A 17,380-nucleotide genomic window follows, 5' to 3' on the forward strand; every position below is an offset into this window, starting at 1 on the left:
CATGCCTCTTTGTTCGAAAAATCCAAAACTATTCATCGTCTTGTTTGAATGCTGTAAAAAACAGGAGTCAACAGTCAGACCTCATGTTTCTTCTTTCTCTGTCATCTCTTCCTCATTGTCGGTGAACAAAGGAGTCAACAAACAAAGAATGCCGACTATTCACTCTCTCATCCCTGTTGGAGAACTAAAAAGAAGGGAAGAGAGAGGGGAGAATGGGAAGAAATGGCGGTTCATTGACTAATTCAGTAGCGCTGAATCGATGGGGAAGAAGAAGAAGGAAAAAAAAGTAGAGGAAGGGAACTGGGCACACTGGTGGCCTGTTTGGAGTTTTGGAGAATTGCATCACAGCCACCGTTAAGACAAGAGATAGGGGAGTCTGTAAGGTGTGCCCCTGTAAAAAAACTAAAGAGAGAAAACAATCCTCTCTTAAGTGTGCCCCTTATAAAAACTAATCAAACTTAATTACTCTCCCATACTCCGTTTTTTATATTTATATTTTATCTTTTTTTCTCTCCAGGATTCCAATCTCTTCTATAATTAAATTAATATTTTTTTTATCAATAACAGAAAACTTTCATTAATTAAGAAAAACGTTTAAATACAAAGGTGTGGGGAGGTAAACTCTCTTAACTATCCCCAAAAGGAAAATTACAGTGTAGCCCAAAACAAATGACTTCTTCCCACTGGATACACACTTCCATTCCTTGAGTTAACCACTTGAATTGGCACATCTTTTAACCCACTGGATATGCACTTCCATTCCTTGAGTTAACCACTTGAATTGCCTTTGTTCATTAATGCATGAACATAACCCATCATTTGTCTTCTCTATCCAACCAATTACCACTTGCGAATCTCCTTCAATAATCAATCTGTTTATATTTAGTTCCTTAGCCCTTTTCACCCCCTCCAACAGAGCCAAAATCTCTATAAATAAATTAATATGATTTTATAATATTTCATAAAATATCATAAGATTTGTTCAATTAATATTATTTTGTAATATTAATATTCAAAGAGAATTATTATTTTATAATATTTTTCAATTAATAGTATTTTTATAATATTAATCTTTTTAATCTTATTTATTATTTTTTAATTTATTAATTTTATTATTTCTTAATATTTATCTTTTTATTATTTTATAATATCATAAGATATTTTAATCATTTTGTTATTGTTATTTAAATAACAATTTTAGAGCTAAATTTGTTGTTTTCTTTCTAGGACAGAGGAGAGAGAGGGGAGGAGAGAAGAGAGAAGAGAAGAGAAGAGAAGAGGAAGAAAAGTGTGTGGGAGTCAAAAGGTTGGGCTGGTGGCGCCCAACTTCTAATTTATAATAGCATGCTGTAAAAATAAAAGAAAAGGGAATTACAAATATGTCCCTGGCGGGACACCCTAATAATAAAAAACTTAAACAAAGAAAAGAACATGCTGACAGCACTTTAACGGTAGAAATAAAACGAAATCCAACAACACTCCCCCTCAAGTTGGGCTGAAAATATCTATCATGCCCAACTTGTCACACAACTCATTGTGTCACAAGTATGGAAGCCCTTTTCTGAGAAAATCAATTAGTTGTTCCTTGGAGTTGACATAAGGAGTACAGATTTCTCCCTTTTCCAATTCTTCTCTTATGAAGTGCTTGTCCACTTCAATGTGCTTGGTCCTATCGTATAGGACAGGATTGCTAACAATGTTTATAGCTGCCCTATTGTCACAATAAAGGGACATAGGATTGTGAACTGTAACCCCAAGTTCCCCTAAAAGATTCTTCAGCCAAAGAACTTCAATCACTCCATGTGCCATAGCCCTATACTCCGCTTCAGCACTTGACCTTGCAACTACACTTCGCTTTTTACTTCTTCATGTCACTAGATTTCCTACTACAAATGTGTAATACCCACTTATGGACTTTCTATCATCCACAACACCTTCCCACTGAATAAGCAATGTTTGGATGTGTCATGGACAAATAAAGCAGCGTTCCCACTAACCTATGAAATTGTTTCACATCTTTTATAGGTTCACCATCACAATTTATGATCAACATCCATAGGAGTATCTGCTAGCTTTGCACCTAACTTGCCTGTGCCTTGTAACAAATCAAGGATATAGTTCCTCTAAGAAATAAAGATGCCCCTTTTTGAGTGGGCAACTTCAATTCCAAGAAAGTACTTTAGAGGACCCAGATCTTTCACTTCAAATTGAGAGACTAAGAACTCCTTCAACTTTTGTATTTCTGAGCTCCAGTTTCCTGTAATGATGATATCATCCACGTACACTATCAACACAACAACTTATTCCTGACATCTCTTCACAAAGAGAGTATGATTAGATAGACATTGTTTGAACCCTACTCGCTGGACCGCCATATGAAATTTACTGAACCATGCTCTAGGAGATTGTTTTAAACCATAGAGGGACTTTCTTAGCTTGCACACATTATTTTCACTTCCTTTAGCACAGAAACCTAGGGGTTGAACCATGTACACCTCCTCCTCTAGATCACCATTTAAAAAGGCATTCTTTATATCCAATTGATGCAATTCCAAGTCAAGGTTTGTAACCAATGATCGAAGAACCCTAAATGAGTTCATCTTAGCTATTGGAACAAACGTCTCATCATAGTCAACACAATAGACTTGAGTGTACCCTTCTGCTACCAACCTTGCTTTGTACCCCATTGGATCTTTCCCTTTTGGAAGATCCACCAACTCCCATGTATGATTCTTATGGAGTGCATTAATCTCCTCCTTCATAGCATCTGTCCATTCAGGGTATTTTAAAACCTTTGCAACATTCCTGAGTATGAGGATGCTATCAACTACAAATAGGAAGGCACGGTAAGGGGGAAATGTGATCATAGGAGACATACTAGGCAATGTGGTGTTTGGTAGTGCATGACTTGACTCCCTTTCTATGAGCAATAGGAATGTCAAGGTCATCCACAACCGAAATGGGAGCAGGGGTATCAACTAGTGCAATAGTGCCTAGTTCATTTGGACTTACCTCATGGGAGTCTAAAGGTGTTGGTTGCTCAATGTTTGGTGGCTCCACATCTTTGCCGCACTGCTGATCTCTACGGCGTGTACGTTGGAAGACACGAAAAGGAGCAAGATCCAGAATAAAAGAAGAGAAACATGATGGACCTGGACCTGCTTCTCTTCCACGTTACTCTCCCCCTAAGAAGAAACCGAGAAGAATGGTTCAAACTCAAAAAATGAGACATCCATAGAGACAAAGAACTTATGACCAACGAGATCAAAGCACCGATAACCCTTTTGAGAGAAGGGATACCCCAGAAAGATACATGGAATAGACCGATGGTCTAACTTATCACAAGATGGAGATAAGTCATGGACAAGCACGACAACCAAACACCCTCATGGGAATGGAAAATAAAGGAGACTAAGGGAACAACAACTGATGAGGGGCCTTGTAGTTCAACACTCTGGAGAGCATGTGGTTGATGACATAAGCAACAACAAGTACAACATCTATCGAAAAGCATTTTGGAACATTCATGTGTAACATCATCCCCCGTGCTACCTCAAGAGGTGTTCTTTCTTTCTGCAACACCATTTTATTGCGTTGTTCTTGCACATGAGCTTCTATGAATGGATCCAACAAAGACCTCATTAAGCTCACCATGGAATTATTCCTTCGCATTCCGATTGAAAAACTTGAATTTCAACATGAAACTGTGTAAACACCATCCTTAGGAAATTTCTCACGATTGTTGGAACTTTGTTTCTACTAGGCATGGGAAATACCCATGTATAGCGGGAGAAATCATCAATCAATGTGATAAAGTACTTATACCCGCCCTCCGAAGTTATAGTAGTAGGCCCTTACACATCAGAATACACAATATGGAAAGGGAAACTTGATATTTTATTACTTGAATGAAATCTTGTTCTACATTGCTTGCTCAACTGACATGTTTGACACTGGAAATCCGGCACTGGACATGACTTAAATAAATAAGGAAACAAAGACTGCACTATTTCAAAAGACACAACCTAACCGATTATGCCACAAAAAAAAAATGACTCTTATTTGATTGACTATGCGACTTTAAGAATGACACTAAGAAACCAGCCTTGTTGTTGAGAGTGTAAAGACCATCCACTAAGCTTCATCTACCAGTCGTCCTCCCAGAAGTTTGATCTTGAAAAACACATGAACCAGGAAAAAAGGTTACGTTGTAGTTTAAAGAGTTTGTGATACTACTAATAGAGAGCAGATTGATAGGAAGTTGAGGGACATGTAAAACATTATTCAAGTTAAGTCCATGAGGAAGGGATGTTGATCTTTGGCCTGCAATGGAGGAGAATGATCCATATGAAAGTCTCACCTTATCCCTTCCTAACAAAAAGCTATAAGACTGAAAAAGGTCTGGGTTACTGGTCATGTGATTAGAGGCCCCTGAGTCAATGATCCAAGGGGAATCAGTGGCAGTGGAGACATGGAAGGTAGAGGCTACATTAACTGATGTAGACGCAAATGAAGTAGAGGGGGTACCAATAACTAAACTGTCCATCTGATATGATTCCAAATGACTACGACAGGAATTCATGATATGTTCCTTGGGGTCAGAACCAGTGAAGTACTCCCAAACAGTCAGTACCAGTTGATACCCCAGCAAACTAAGTATCTGGGATTGCCACATTTGCTGCATTATGTATTGTATTAGGCTTCTTCTGACCCTATACCTTACCCTATTCTTGGTTCTTTACAGCCCACTTTGGCCTCCCATAGAGCTCCTAGCATGTGTCACGTGTATGTCTTGAACGCCAATAGTGGGTACAGAACAACTTGTCCTTATCATCAACTTTATTGAAGTCATTTTTCTTTCCCATATTTTTACCACTCATTATAGCTAATGTCACCTGTTTCTTCCCCTCAGTTGTAACCATCACACTCCGCCTACTTTCCTCAAACTGAACAAGGGAATACACCTATTAAGCTAAAGGCAACTCTTTGCTAAATCTGAACTCTAAGAGGTTCATATACAGGGTTTAGTCCCAACAAGAAGGCAAAAACCCACTGCTAAGAAACCCGCTTCTTATAGACTTTAGCATCATCATCATGCTTCCATTCTATAACCTGATAGTGGTCCAATTCCTTCCATACGTAAGGGCTGAATAATAGGCTAACAAACTCCAGTTTCCCTATTTACAAGTCGAGAATTCATCTTGTAACTAGTAAATCTTGGCATAGTGCCTTTGCTCAAAATAGGTGGTGTTCCCATGTTTCCATATCTCACTACCAGTGCCTGCCCACATAAAGTTCTTCACATCAGGTTCCATGGCTACAAGAAGCCAGGACATCACCATACTATTTTCTTAGTCCCACCTATCATGTTCAGCTGTCCCACTCTTGGGTTCTTTCACTCTTCCATTTATGTAACCAGCTTTTCCCCTTGCTGTTACATAAAGTTTTACACCTTTAGCCCACTCTAGGTAGTTCAGGCCGTTTAAAGGGGTAATTGGCATAGGAAACATCAAATTTTTAGCTCCCATACCAGCTGTACTACGGGTTGATGTAACCCAAGATGAGGTAGAATCATCATTTGCCATTGGTAGAAACAGGTCTACAAGACAAAAAAACAAAGCCCACAGGTGCACAAGACCAGTCCCCACTCAACTACTACCTCTCAGAGTCACAATTAGGGCACTAAACACCAAAAAATCTGCTTCTGAAATAAAGAACACACTGCTGAGGTCTACTGGCGGCAACTAAACAGTCCAGAAATAAAGAAAACACTGCTGTAATCCACTGGCAACAAATAAACAATCCAGGAACAGTCCAGAAATTTAAATTCCAGTCACCATTGGACTACACACTTCACACATCAATCAATCACAGCACAAACCTGTGACAAAGGGGATCACACACCCCTGTACAGCACCTGTACGAAGGTGCAAATCCAAAGACCAAGTCTTTGCAGCATCGGCCTCTTACTAGGGTTACCTTGGTGCTACGATCAAGGAAGAACCCAGAAGAAACAACAAGAAGTGGTTCTGATCATTCCGATTAGGGTCTCTTGCCTTCACTGTCCAAGAAATCAGAATACTAGGTTGAATGGATGTGATTCAGAGAAGGGAGACTCCTATTGCCCAGAGTTGCACTCTGATACCATGTTTTCTTTCTAGAAGAGAGAGAGGGAAGGAGAGAAGAAGGAAGAGAAGAGAAGAGGAAGAAAAGTGTGTGGGTGATGTGGATGCTTTTATTGGGAAAACATATCACCGCCGGCAGCAGCAGTAAAGGGAGCAAGATTTGCTGATTCTCATCTTATCTAATTCTAGCTAGATACAGTTCTTATCTTATCAGTTCAGTAGGATAGATTAAGGGAGTCTTATCTTATCTTATCAGTTCAGTCTTATCTTATCTTATCAGTTCAGTCGTATCTAATCTTATCAATTCAGTAGGATAGATTAAGGGAGTCTTATCTTATCTTATCAGTTCAGTAGGATAGATTAGTAGGAAGTCTTCCTAAAAGTAGGACTCTTATCTCTTGTAATCTCCTATTTAAGGAGCTGAGAATATTGAATAAAATCATCGAAAATTTCAGTCAAGAAAAGAGCAAAGGAGAATTGGTGATCTCTTGAACAAATCACCATTAAGGCGCCAAGATAGGTTCCTCAAGAAAAAGGAGGAACAAGGGAAAACAGGAGGTTTTCCCCATGGACCGACCCGTGACGAGATCCTATTCGCGGGCCCATAACAATTTGGTATCAGAGACAAACGTCATGGGCGATCTGGAGCAGTTGACGTTCAGGGTCCACGAACTGGAGCACAAGCTTGTGGAGAACAGCATGGAGGTACGCGAAATCAAGGACGATATCCGAGAGTTACGGCGCTAGATGGAGTTGTATTTCTCTAACAAGGAAAGGAATCCAGAAGGGGCTGCAACCACAAACAGCTGCCAACCAGACTGGACGGAATCGTCCGACGAACAGCAAGTCGTCGCCCTGGTAGCCGCAGTCGTTCCCAAGTACAGCAGGCTAGAGTTCCCTTCTTACAACGGCACCGGAGATCCTTTGGGATGGCTGTACAGATGTGAGCAGTTCTTCCGCAACCATCGGACAAGGGACAGCGACAAGGTAAGCTTAGCCGCATTCCACATGACAGAGGAGGCACAACTCTGGTTTTATAAATTGGAGAAGGAGGAACCCAAGCTCAGTTGGACCCAATTCAAATCCTACTGCCTTCTCAGATTTGGGCCCCCATTAACAAGCAACCCATTAGGCGAACTAATCAACCTCAAACAGACGGGAACGGTGGCTGAATATCAGCGTCAGTTTCAGACCCTCCTTGCAAGAGCATCATCGGTATGACCAGACTAGCAAGTTGACATGTTCACCGCGGGGTTAGCAGAAACCTTGAGGGTGGATGTGAAGATGCAAAATCCCCCCAATCTGGTTACTGCTATGAATTTGGCTCGCACCTTTGAACGCAAGCTGCAACTCAACCGTGGAAGTATCAGTATAGGGCGGCCTCCAGCAGCATGGGCATCCCCGGAACCACTCGGAATGGCTCCATCTTCAGCAGCCAGCCAAGAACGGAAACCACAGACAAGCAACAATTCTAGATCAGCACCCAGTGTGGGGAGCAGCGTTGTTGCACCCCCTATCAAGCACTTGTCCAGGGCTGAGATGGCGGAACGCAGGGCAAGGGGACAGTGCTTTAATTGTGATGAACTTTACTCAGCAGGGCACAAGTGCAAGAGACTTTTCTGCCTCCTGGTGGAACAAGAGGAAGATGAGGATGAACCCTCTTCATTGGAACCCGATCCAGGAGGGCAAAATCATTCCACATATCCTGGATTCTTTTGATTGTGTTTCAAGACACCCATCCTGAATTCGAGCTTGAGGACAAGCTCTTAGTCCAGGAGGGGAGTAATGATGTGGACGCTTTTATTGGGAAGACGTATCACCGCCGGCAGCAGCAGTAAAGGGAGCAAGATTTGCTGATTCTCATCTTATCTAATTCTAGCTAGATACAGTTCTTATCTTATCAGTTCAGTAGGATAGATTAAGGGAGTCTTATCATATCTTATCAGTTCAGTCTTATCTTATCTTATCAGTTCAATCTTATCTAATCTTATCAATTCAGTAGGATAGATTAAGGGAGTCTTATCTTATCTTATCAGTTCAGTAGGATAGATTAGTAGGAAGTCTTCCTAAAAGTAGGACTCTTATCTCTTGTAATCTCCTATTTAAGGAGCTTAGAATATTGAATAAAATCATCGAAAATTTCAGTCAAGAAAAGAGCAAAGGAGAGTTGGTGATCTCTTGAACAAATCACCATTAAGGCGCCAAGATAGGTTCCTCAAGAAAAGGGAGGAACAAGGGAAAACAGAAGGTTTTCCCCGTGGACCGACCCGTGACGAGATCCTATTCGCGGGCCCATAAAAGTGGGAGTCAATAGGTTGGGTTGGTGGTGCCCATCTTTTAATTTATAATAACATGCTGTAAAAATAAAAGAAAAGGGAATTACAAATATGCCCCCGGCGGCACACCCTAATAATAAAAAACTTAAACAAAGAAAAGAACATGTTGGCAGCACTCTAACAGCAGAAATAAAACTAAATCCAACAACATTTGTAAAATGCACATTTTTCAGATGTCGCAGCATTCAAATTACCATACAACTCCACCACATTCAGATGTCTACAAAAGCAAAAAGGCAAATTTTCTATCATTTCTTTCAGACACTTTTCAAATATATACATACAGACTTCAGATTTAACAAACACCACCTAAATTTAAGATCAGAGCCTTGTAAAGTTCAGACTGTCAGAATAACCATCCAACCTCAGGTTAATTTTGGCAAGTTTTCTTTGAGGCTTAGTAGAAGTGGAAGTTATTGTTTGCACCCATATTCTTTGTTAGTGTCGAGTATGTAGGGGTATTTCTGTCTTTGTGCTTATGCTTAGGTGCTGATGTATAAGTTTATGTTAGATCTAATGTCCCTAACTTAAGTAGGGGCACATGTGACTTTTCCACAATATTTTAGTAATATAAAACAAATCTGGCCGAATGTGAGAGTTGACTTTTCTCTCATTCGAACCAGACCTTTTCCTCCTTGTCTTCTCTTCTACTCTTCTCCTTCTCTCTTTCTCTCTTCTCTCTTTTCCTTGACTGTTATCAGTCTAACAGGCAGGCCGAACTCGATATTCTTGTTATGAACTAATATTGTATCTCAGACTTTACTGTGGATGACATAATCAGAAATTGGAGAACAGTAGCATCCTCTTCATCAGTAAAGAAGGCCTTAAGGAACTGGGACCCCCCCCCCCCCCGAATCTGGTTTTCTCAAATTAAACTTCGATGGAAGCAACTTTGGTAATCCAGGAATGCCTGGAATTGGAGGGGTGATAAGAAATGACAAGGGGTCTAGTGGGGTTGTATTCGGGCCCTATTGGAATGGGAGATTCCATTACAGCTGAACTAAAGGCAGTGATTCTTGAGATACAAAAAGCTATGGAATTGGGACTTTGGGAATGAGAAAGCTAGTTGTAGAAGGCAACTCCAAAGTGGTTATAAGCTGGCTACAGCAGAATGAAAAGACTCCTTGGTTCTTCAGAAATGAAACCAAGAAGATTAAAAACATATCCAAGGACATGCAGTTACTAATTCAGTGGACCCCAAGAGCGACAAATAGTTTTGGAGACCAGCTAGCTAAACAAGGGGTTAACAGGAATCATTGTTTTTGGGTTCAGTTATAAGGCTGAAAAGTCAAAAGCTGATAGCTGGCTAATTTTAAGTCCTAGTGTGGTAGCTGAGGCTACTCATAATCCATACTATTTCCTACTTTTTTAATGAAATTGCTTATTGCTGATAAAAAAAATATGATATGGACCTAAAGCTACTCAGTATAACCATTAGCAACCAAATATATGGGTCTAGCCAATATCTGGAACATCTTTCCAACAATCATTCAGGAAAAGATTGCTTTTCAATCCAGAATTTCAACACTTGCAACATAAGACATTTAATTGGTGTCATAAGACATACTTGACATCAATTGCTATGTTATTAAGGAAAATAATGAACAGAACTCAAGCCTTCGTTTCACTGCTCCATAGTGCATCAAATTCTAAAACACAAGTTGATTTATGATTAGCAATATAAAAACCTTTATTATTTATCTTTTCTCTTTTCACTGCACCCATCCAAGTTTCATTTCACGCCAAAAAAGAATTTGGTATGCTTACATTACAAAGGAACAGAAAACATGGCCTATTACTACTTTAACAAGGTTAACCAAACAAAATTATGAAGAAAGCATCCATAAGTTATTCTACAAAAACCTCAAAGTTAGTATTATGGAACCAGCAATTAACAGCAATTGAAATGCCTGGACAGTGAAAAGAGATGAATGGCCAATCTGTTCCAAAGTTTTGATAGATTAATAAGCTGTAAGGTCTTGCAAAAATTACATGTGATGCTTCAAAATTTGTATTCATTTTCAAACTTGATTTGGACAGATTGTTGCAATTTTCACAGTAAGGTATCAAATGAAAAGAACAGCTCTTTTTCCAAAATAAGAAAAAATTATATGGTTTATCTTTGGCTTCTTTTTTGGTTCCTCAGGCCCCTTTTCTTCTTGTTCATTCAGCCTTTTTGGTTCTGAAACAAGTGAAAGGATAGTTCAGACTTCAGGCATGGAAGAGAGAGAAAAAAAGAGTTTAAGAAAGCAGATTTAGGAAAAGATTAGTTATGAATTTCAAGGATAAGTATTCTCATTATAGGCTTTACTTTAAGCAATTAATTAGTGTTAACTGAAATATGCATGTAGATGGTAGATACACACATACGAAACACCAAATTCAGGATTGGTGTTTCTAAAAAGGAATATGTGTACATATAATGGATGGTTAGATTTGATTAATTTTTCAACTGGTGAAGCAAAAAGTTCAGGAACAATTTGATTTTTTTTCCTTTCTTATCACTGTGGCTAAGTGGAAAAGACATGATGCAATTATAGAGGCGGTTCAAGTTCCCAGTTTGCTAAATTCTGACTCTTATATAAATTCATGAAACATTATGCACCTAACTTAACTTAATGTACCCCTCAAACTCTACAAAGCTGTAACCATCTTAATACTGACAATGAGCAATATAACATAATTGACAATACAACTAAAGAAATTACTGATCAAATTACCAGATGGAGGCTGCTCAGGAAGCACAGATTTCCTATTGATAAATGCCCATGCAGAATCTATCATAACATTAGCTAATATCCCTGTGTTTTTGGCACGCTCACCCCCTGAAGCATTACCCTACATTTCAGTGCAATAAATATATACATTACAATTTAGGCCTTATTTATCCATATTCCATTCAAAATATGCACGTGTGCCCAAACACTTCATTTCCAAAACAAAAGGACCAAATAGAATGCTTACCATAATCCATCTGTGATAGACACCTGCATAAATTGATGCACCACGAAACAAAGAAAAGGCAACACAAAATTTCCACTCAGAAACTGGCCATGGCTTCCCCTGAATTCCAATAGTCTCCAAGAAGGTAAGTTTCAGTCCAATCATAGTAACAATGTTAAATGTGAAATAGGAAACAGGTACATGTTTAGACGGGGTTTTTTTGAAAGAGGCAAAGTATAATTATTTAATTAATATATCAAAAAAGACACCTCATGTACACCAAGGATCTGTACAATGGGGATTATGCAACCTTTCCAACCTACTTGCCAAATTTTACAAAAAGAAATCTTTTGTCAAAAAAAAAGTATCATAAGATTTCCTTAAAAAGCCCTTTACACACCCACAAAAGAAAAGTCCTGGTCTTCACTTTTTTATCATAACTGAACCAATTCAATAAAAGATTAAGAAAATACAAGAGAAACAGAGGAGGGATAAGCTCTCTTAGCCCTCCCTACCAAAAAACTCAACTTGCAACAGAGTCCAAAACATGTTACCCTTGTTTAGCAAGTACATCAGAAAATGTATTAACACTTCTCCCCACCCACTGAAGCCTCACTTCCATATTCTGGGTCAGCCATTTAAACCTCTTTTTTTTGTTAATATAACACCTGAATGCATTTTCCTCTTGTTGTAACTTGTAACCAGTTTATATAACACCAGCTCCTACAATTTGCAGATGACAACTTTTGCTTCATTGATGCAGATGTGGATCAGTTGGGTGTGCTGTTAGGGTTCTTAGCTGGTTTGAAGTAGTGTCGGGTTTGAAAGTTAATTGGTCAAAAAGAAGAATGTTCCCAGTGGAAAGGTGGAGAACTTAGAAGAACTTCAGAGGTGTTAGCTTGTCAGATTGGTTTTCTGCCTGCTATTTATTTAGGTCTTCCTATAGGAGCTAAGCGTACTTCCTCCTTGGTGTGGGATCCTGTAGTGGAACGTGTGGAAAGGAAACTCACTTCTTGGAAAGCCAAATACCTTTCCCTGGGAGGTAGAATCACTCTCCTAAAGAGTTCCCTATCCAACCTTCCCTCTTACTTCCTCTCCTTGTTTCCAATTCCAGCTAAGGTGGCTCAAAGAATAGAAAAGTTGCAGAGAGGCTTTCTTTGGAGAGGGTGGGAGGAGGAAAAAAAAGATCCATCTGGTCAATTGGGACCAAGTTTGTGCTCCAAAGGAGAAAAGGGGCTTGGGAGTCAGGAAATTGAAGTTATTCAATGTTTCTCTTCTAAGAAAGTGGAACTAGAGGTTTGAAAAAGAAAAAGACAACTGGTGGAGGAAGTTAATTGCTGCTAAATACAATACTGACAGAGGTGATTGGGTAATGTTATAATTCGGCCTGCCTTTGAGTTCTGTTAGTCTGATAACAGTCAAGAAGAAAGAAGAAGAAAGAGGGAAGAAAGAGAGAGAGAAAAGAGGAGAAAAAGAGAGAAGAAAAGTCTGGTTCGAATTAGGGTAAAAGTCACACCCCCATTCGGCCAGACATGTTTTTATATTATTAATAGAATGGAAAAGACACATGTCCCCTTATTTAAGTGAGGGACACTAGTTCTAATATAATATAACAGATCAGCAACCTCAACATAAGTATAAAGACAGAAATACCCCTACACTAACAGGCAACTATATCCCATTTACCTTATTTGGGGTGTTCTCTTTGGAAGAAAATCATGGAATCTCTTACTCTTCTTAGCAGTTTATCCCCAAAGTTGGATAACGGTCTTAGACTGAGTTTCTGGAAGGACAACTTGTGCAGCAGTAGTTGTGTCAAATTGCAGAGGTTTATTCCCCCAGCTGTATCAATTGCAGAGAATCAAAAAGGACTAGTGGTTGATTGTTATGAAGTGAGGGATAATATCATCTCCCGGTGCCCTTCCTTTAGAAGACCCTTTCAAGATTGGAATCAAGTGGCAGAGTTGTTGGAGTTGCTGTCTAGGCAGTCCCTAGATCTGTTGGCAGATGACACTTTGAACTGGAAAAAGCAGTGCAGATGGGTTTTTTTCTGTCAAGTCCTTTGCAAGGATTTTAGCAGAAGGAAATGCCTTGGGCTGGGCAGCAACGCTGGATAGGTGCCTAACCAAAAGGAGCCTGATAAGAAGAGGCTTACAGATTCAAGACCTGCTGTATGTGTGATGTGTGGCCAAGTAGAAGAGGATAGCAATCACCTGTTCATCCATTGCACTGTTTCCTCTGATATTTGGGGGCAATTTTTTATCTTCCTTGGGCTTATCTTGGATCATGCCAAATTCTGTGTTGGACCAGTTATGGAGTTGGGAGCTCCAAGGTTTGTCCAAGCTGGAAAAAACTAAAAAGTGGTTAGTACTATCTGGACAGAAAGGAATAGAAGTATTTTCCAGAAGTATTAAAGATTTGGACTGTCTAATTTCTTATGCTTTTGGCAAGCTGGTCTCTTGGGTTGCGGCTGCAAAAGGTCTCCAGACCTCAGTTCTTGGGGCTCACCTGAGGACTAGAAGTCTGGTAGAATTGTAATGTGATCTAGAGCTTTGATCTTATATACTCGGCTCCTCTTTTGGGGCTGCTGTTGTAATCTCTTGATCATTTTCTAATAAAGTTACTTTACCCTTAAGGATAGTCTCCCGATCATCTATTCTCTTTCTTTGAAAAAACTTTAAGTTATTTCTTCTTTTCATGTCTCTGAGGATTCTTGTTATTTGGGGCTAAGGAGAGGATTAGGGGACTCAGAAGTGGGATTGGCAGATGATCTGTTTTATCTTCTCAGTTCAGTCTTCTTGGACCCTTATTGTCCTGATAGTAGAATTTGGATTGAAACCTCTTCAGGCTGTTTTTCTTGTTCCTCCTCCTTCAATGCTTTGTTGCCCCCTACAGACCTGATTATACCTTTTCCTGTTAAATAAATCTGGAGTGCTCCGGTGCCTCCAAAGGTAAGGGCTTTTTGTTGGAAAGTGGTTCTCCAAAAAATTAATACCTTAGAAGTGCTTCAAAGAAAAAGACCAAGTTGGTGCTTGTCTCCACATGTTTGTAGCCTTTGCTTGAGGAATGGTGAGACGGTAAATCATCTATTAATTTCTTGTCCCTTTGTTACTCTTTTATGGGATTGGTTCTCCTCTCTCTTTGATTGCAGGTGGAAATCTCCCTCAAGTGTACAGGATCTCCTTGACCCTAGCTTCTTCCAACAACCAAAGAAGAAGGGAAGGGTGATGTGGAGAACAACAAAGGCAGCTTGGATCTTCCAAGAAAAAGAAAAAACAGCTCTTGAACTTATTGAAGGGATCACCATCAAGGCTATACATTAGCTGAAAACTCTAGATTTGTTCAAGAACTACTCTACAGATGACTTGACTAGAGGATGAAGTATAAAAGCAGGGTCTTCAGTATCTTGTTCTACCTTACAAGCATCTTGGTCCCCTCCTTTACAGTGTACTGTGAAATTAAACTTTGACAGCAGCTCTGTGGGGAACCCTGGACCATCTGGAATTGGGGGTGTATTTAGAGATGAGAGAGGAAGAATCTTAGCTATATACTCCGGTCCAATAGGTGTGGGGGACTCACTTAGAGCAGAAGTGTTGGCCCTCCTTCAGGGGCTCAGATTGGCTAAACAATTGGGTATGCAACAGCTAGAAGTGGAGGGAGACTCAAAGTTAGTACTAGGGTAGGTGCAAACAAATAGTCTGGGAACTTGGTCCCTAAGACAAGCTGTAAGAGAATTATTGAGCCTTACAAGGGAGTTGGGTGTAGTTGTTAATTGGACTAGGAGGTCAGCAAATGCTTTAGCTGACTTACTAGCAAAGCAAGGGGTGAATAGAGAGACTTTGTTTTGGGCTGTGTTGTAACTTGCTTTTTGTTTCAGGGGTCACCTTGTCCTTCTGTAGGTGACAGTTTGTAATTACTGATTTTCTATTTAATGAAAGTTACCATTTCCTATCAAAAAAAATCACCAGCTTAGAGTCACCTTCCACAATTAGCTTTCTTAACATTTAGCTCCTTTGCCCTTTGCACTCCTTCAAATAGAGCCATAATCTCTGCTTTGAGTGAATCACCTGTACCTATTGGCCCTGAAAACAATTCAACAACTTTTCCTTCTTCATTACTGAAAACACCTCCAATGCCCAAAGGACCTGGGTTACCCTTACTGCTTCCATCAAAATTCAGCTTAGTGAACCCCTTAGCTGGTGGGGTGAGAGAGAGGTGAAGAACAGGGTTGCTCTCGTTCTTTATCGGGAGGTTGAAGAAGGTAGATGAACAATGTCACATCCTGCTAATAGGCCTCAAGCAAAGAAAGATGTAATATCATGACTGCAGCAGGATCTACTGTCTGTAAACTAGGATATTAGTAAATGAAAGCCTTAAAAAATGTGTGGAGAGAAGGTTCGTGGAGGCAGGACGGTGGAGAAGAAATCTGAAGGTTGAAGCTAAGGATTTCCTGTTTGAGGAAGAAAAAGGTAGAGAAAAGCTGAGTCTGAAGATAAGGGAAACGAGGAGGGCTATGATTCTGTTGACTGGGATAAAAGTAGTAGAATGGCTGCAGAAGTTTGTGGAAGGGGTTAGTTCGAAAGGTAAGCAAAATAACAGCCAAGAGATTGCAGCTGATGAAGGTAAGAAATATATAGTTGAAAGAAAAAAGAATGCGAAGGGTTGCTACATAGCTCTGGCTGAGTTTTTTGGTGGAGGAAAGAAACAGCTGGTTTGTTTCCCAGCAGGAAAACAAAATCAAGGGTGGAGGGACGTGAGTAAGGTGCTTCAGGAATTTTTGCTCCGTGGAGTAACAGCAACAAAGGAGAGTTCAGGAAGGGAAGATGGGGTGTATGAGAGAGCTACTATGACTGGAAACATGGAGCAGGGCACTGTGATCTTAGCAAAAGCCAATGGTCAATGCAGGGTTATGGATTATTCAAAGAAGGAAAAGTGGGATAACAAATTCATAATAGAGGCAGGGATGCAGAATACTGACTGGAGGAGAATTGCAGATTACTTAATATTGAACCTGAAGCTGAAAAGTGAGTTTATTGTAACTCCCTTCGATAAATGTAAAGCTGTAGTTGATTTTGGGGAGAACAAAGTAGACTTCTCGGCTGTCAACTTCCAGACTGATCTGGGGCCTATCACAATCTTCAAATGGAATCCTCTCTCTAATGCCAAGAACTTCTCGATTAAAGATGGGGTTCTGGTACAGATAATAGGTTTGCCTTTCCATCTGTGGAGGCAAGAAGTAGCAGATGCCATTGCATTGATGTGTGGAGGGAGATTGGATGGTGCTTACTGGGGAGACCTCCACTCTGCGGCTATTCTTCTAAGTGGAGTGAGGCCTGAAGATATACCAAGGAAGGTGGAGATTAGAGTGGAGGGAGTTTTCGTGTCAGTCTGGCTGGAATCCTCTATTGAAGCAAGCTTGTGGAAGGAAGCAAGAATGGAGAGAGGAGAACAGGTTGAGGAAGAAGTTGTACATGGAAGAAGCAGATTGGAGGATTCAAAAAAGATTGTGAGTTATACTAAAATGGGCCAACAGCTTTTGGGGAGTCATAAAGACATGGGGTTTTTGGAAAGTCAGAGGCTTAAAACGCAAGAAATCCCCCTGACACATAGCAGAACTTTTGCATAGGTGGTTGGGAACAATGCCACGACAAACCTTAATGTTGGGGAGGGGACTAAAGTAGAGGCAAGTGTTAAAAATCAAGTTGGTGGGCCAAGGAATAAGGTGGGTGAACCGGGGGTGGGTCGAGGTGGTGGACCAAGTTATCAGGTGGGGTCGGACAAGAGCACTGAGCCCGTGGACCTTCTTTCTCTTGGGCCAAGGGTGAGAGGAGAACTTATTTCAGTTGGGCCCATTTTTGAGCCCATATCTAAGAAGGATAGGTCACATGATCACTTAACACAGCACGTGACTGAAGGGAGGGAACAATTGATAGACGATGCTAATCGTCTATCATCTTCCTCCTCGAGCTCCATCGC

The 17,380-nt window shown here is 40.2% G+C and overlaps 1 protein-coding gene across 3 annotated transcripts in view; it reads right to left on the reverse strand.

Annotated features, from left to right (window-relative positions):
* Positions 1-17,380, reverse strand: part of IBR3 (acyl-CoA dehydrogenase-like protein) — a 51,919-nt gene that overhangs the window by 16,735 nt on the left and 17,804 nt on the right. For all 3 annotated transcript variants that reach the window (XM_010261175.3, XM_010261173.3, XM_088901358.1), the window contains exons 9-10: positions 11,426-11,524; positions 11,182-11,299 (exon numbers count right to left, since the gene is read on the reverse strand). In XM_010261175.3, the coding sequence (XP_010259477.1) occupies positions 11,182-11,299; positions 11,426-11,524 (217 nt within the window). The remainder of the gene's footprint in view (positions 1-11,181; positions 11,300-11,425; positions 11,525-17,380) is intronic.

This window comes from Nelumbo nucifera, chromosome 3, assembly GCF_055504915.1.
Source record: "Nelumbo nucifera cultivar China Antique chromosome 3, China Antique-T2T, whole genome shotgun sequence".
Classification (NCBI taxonomy): Eukaryota; Viridiplantae; Streptophyta; class Magnoliopsida; order Proteales; family Nelumbonaceae; genus Nelumbo; species Nelumbo nucifera.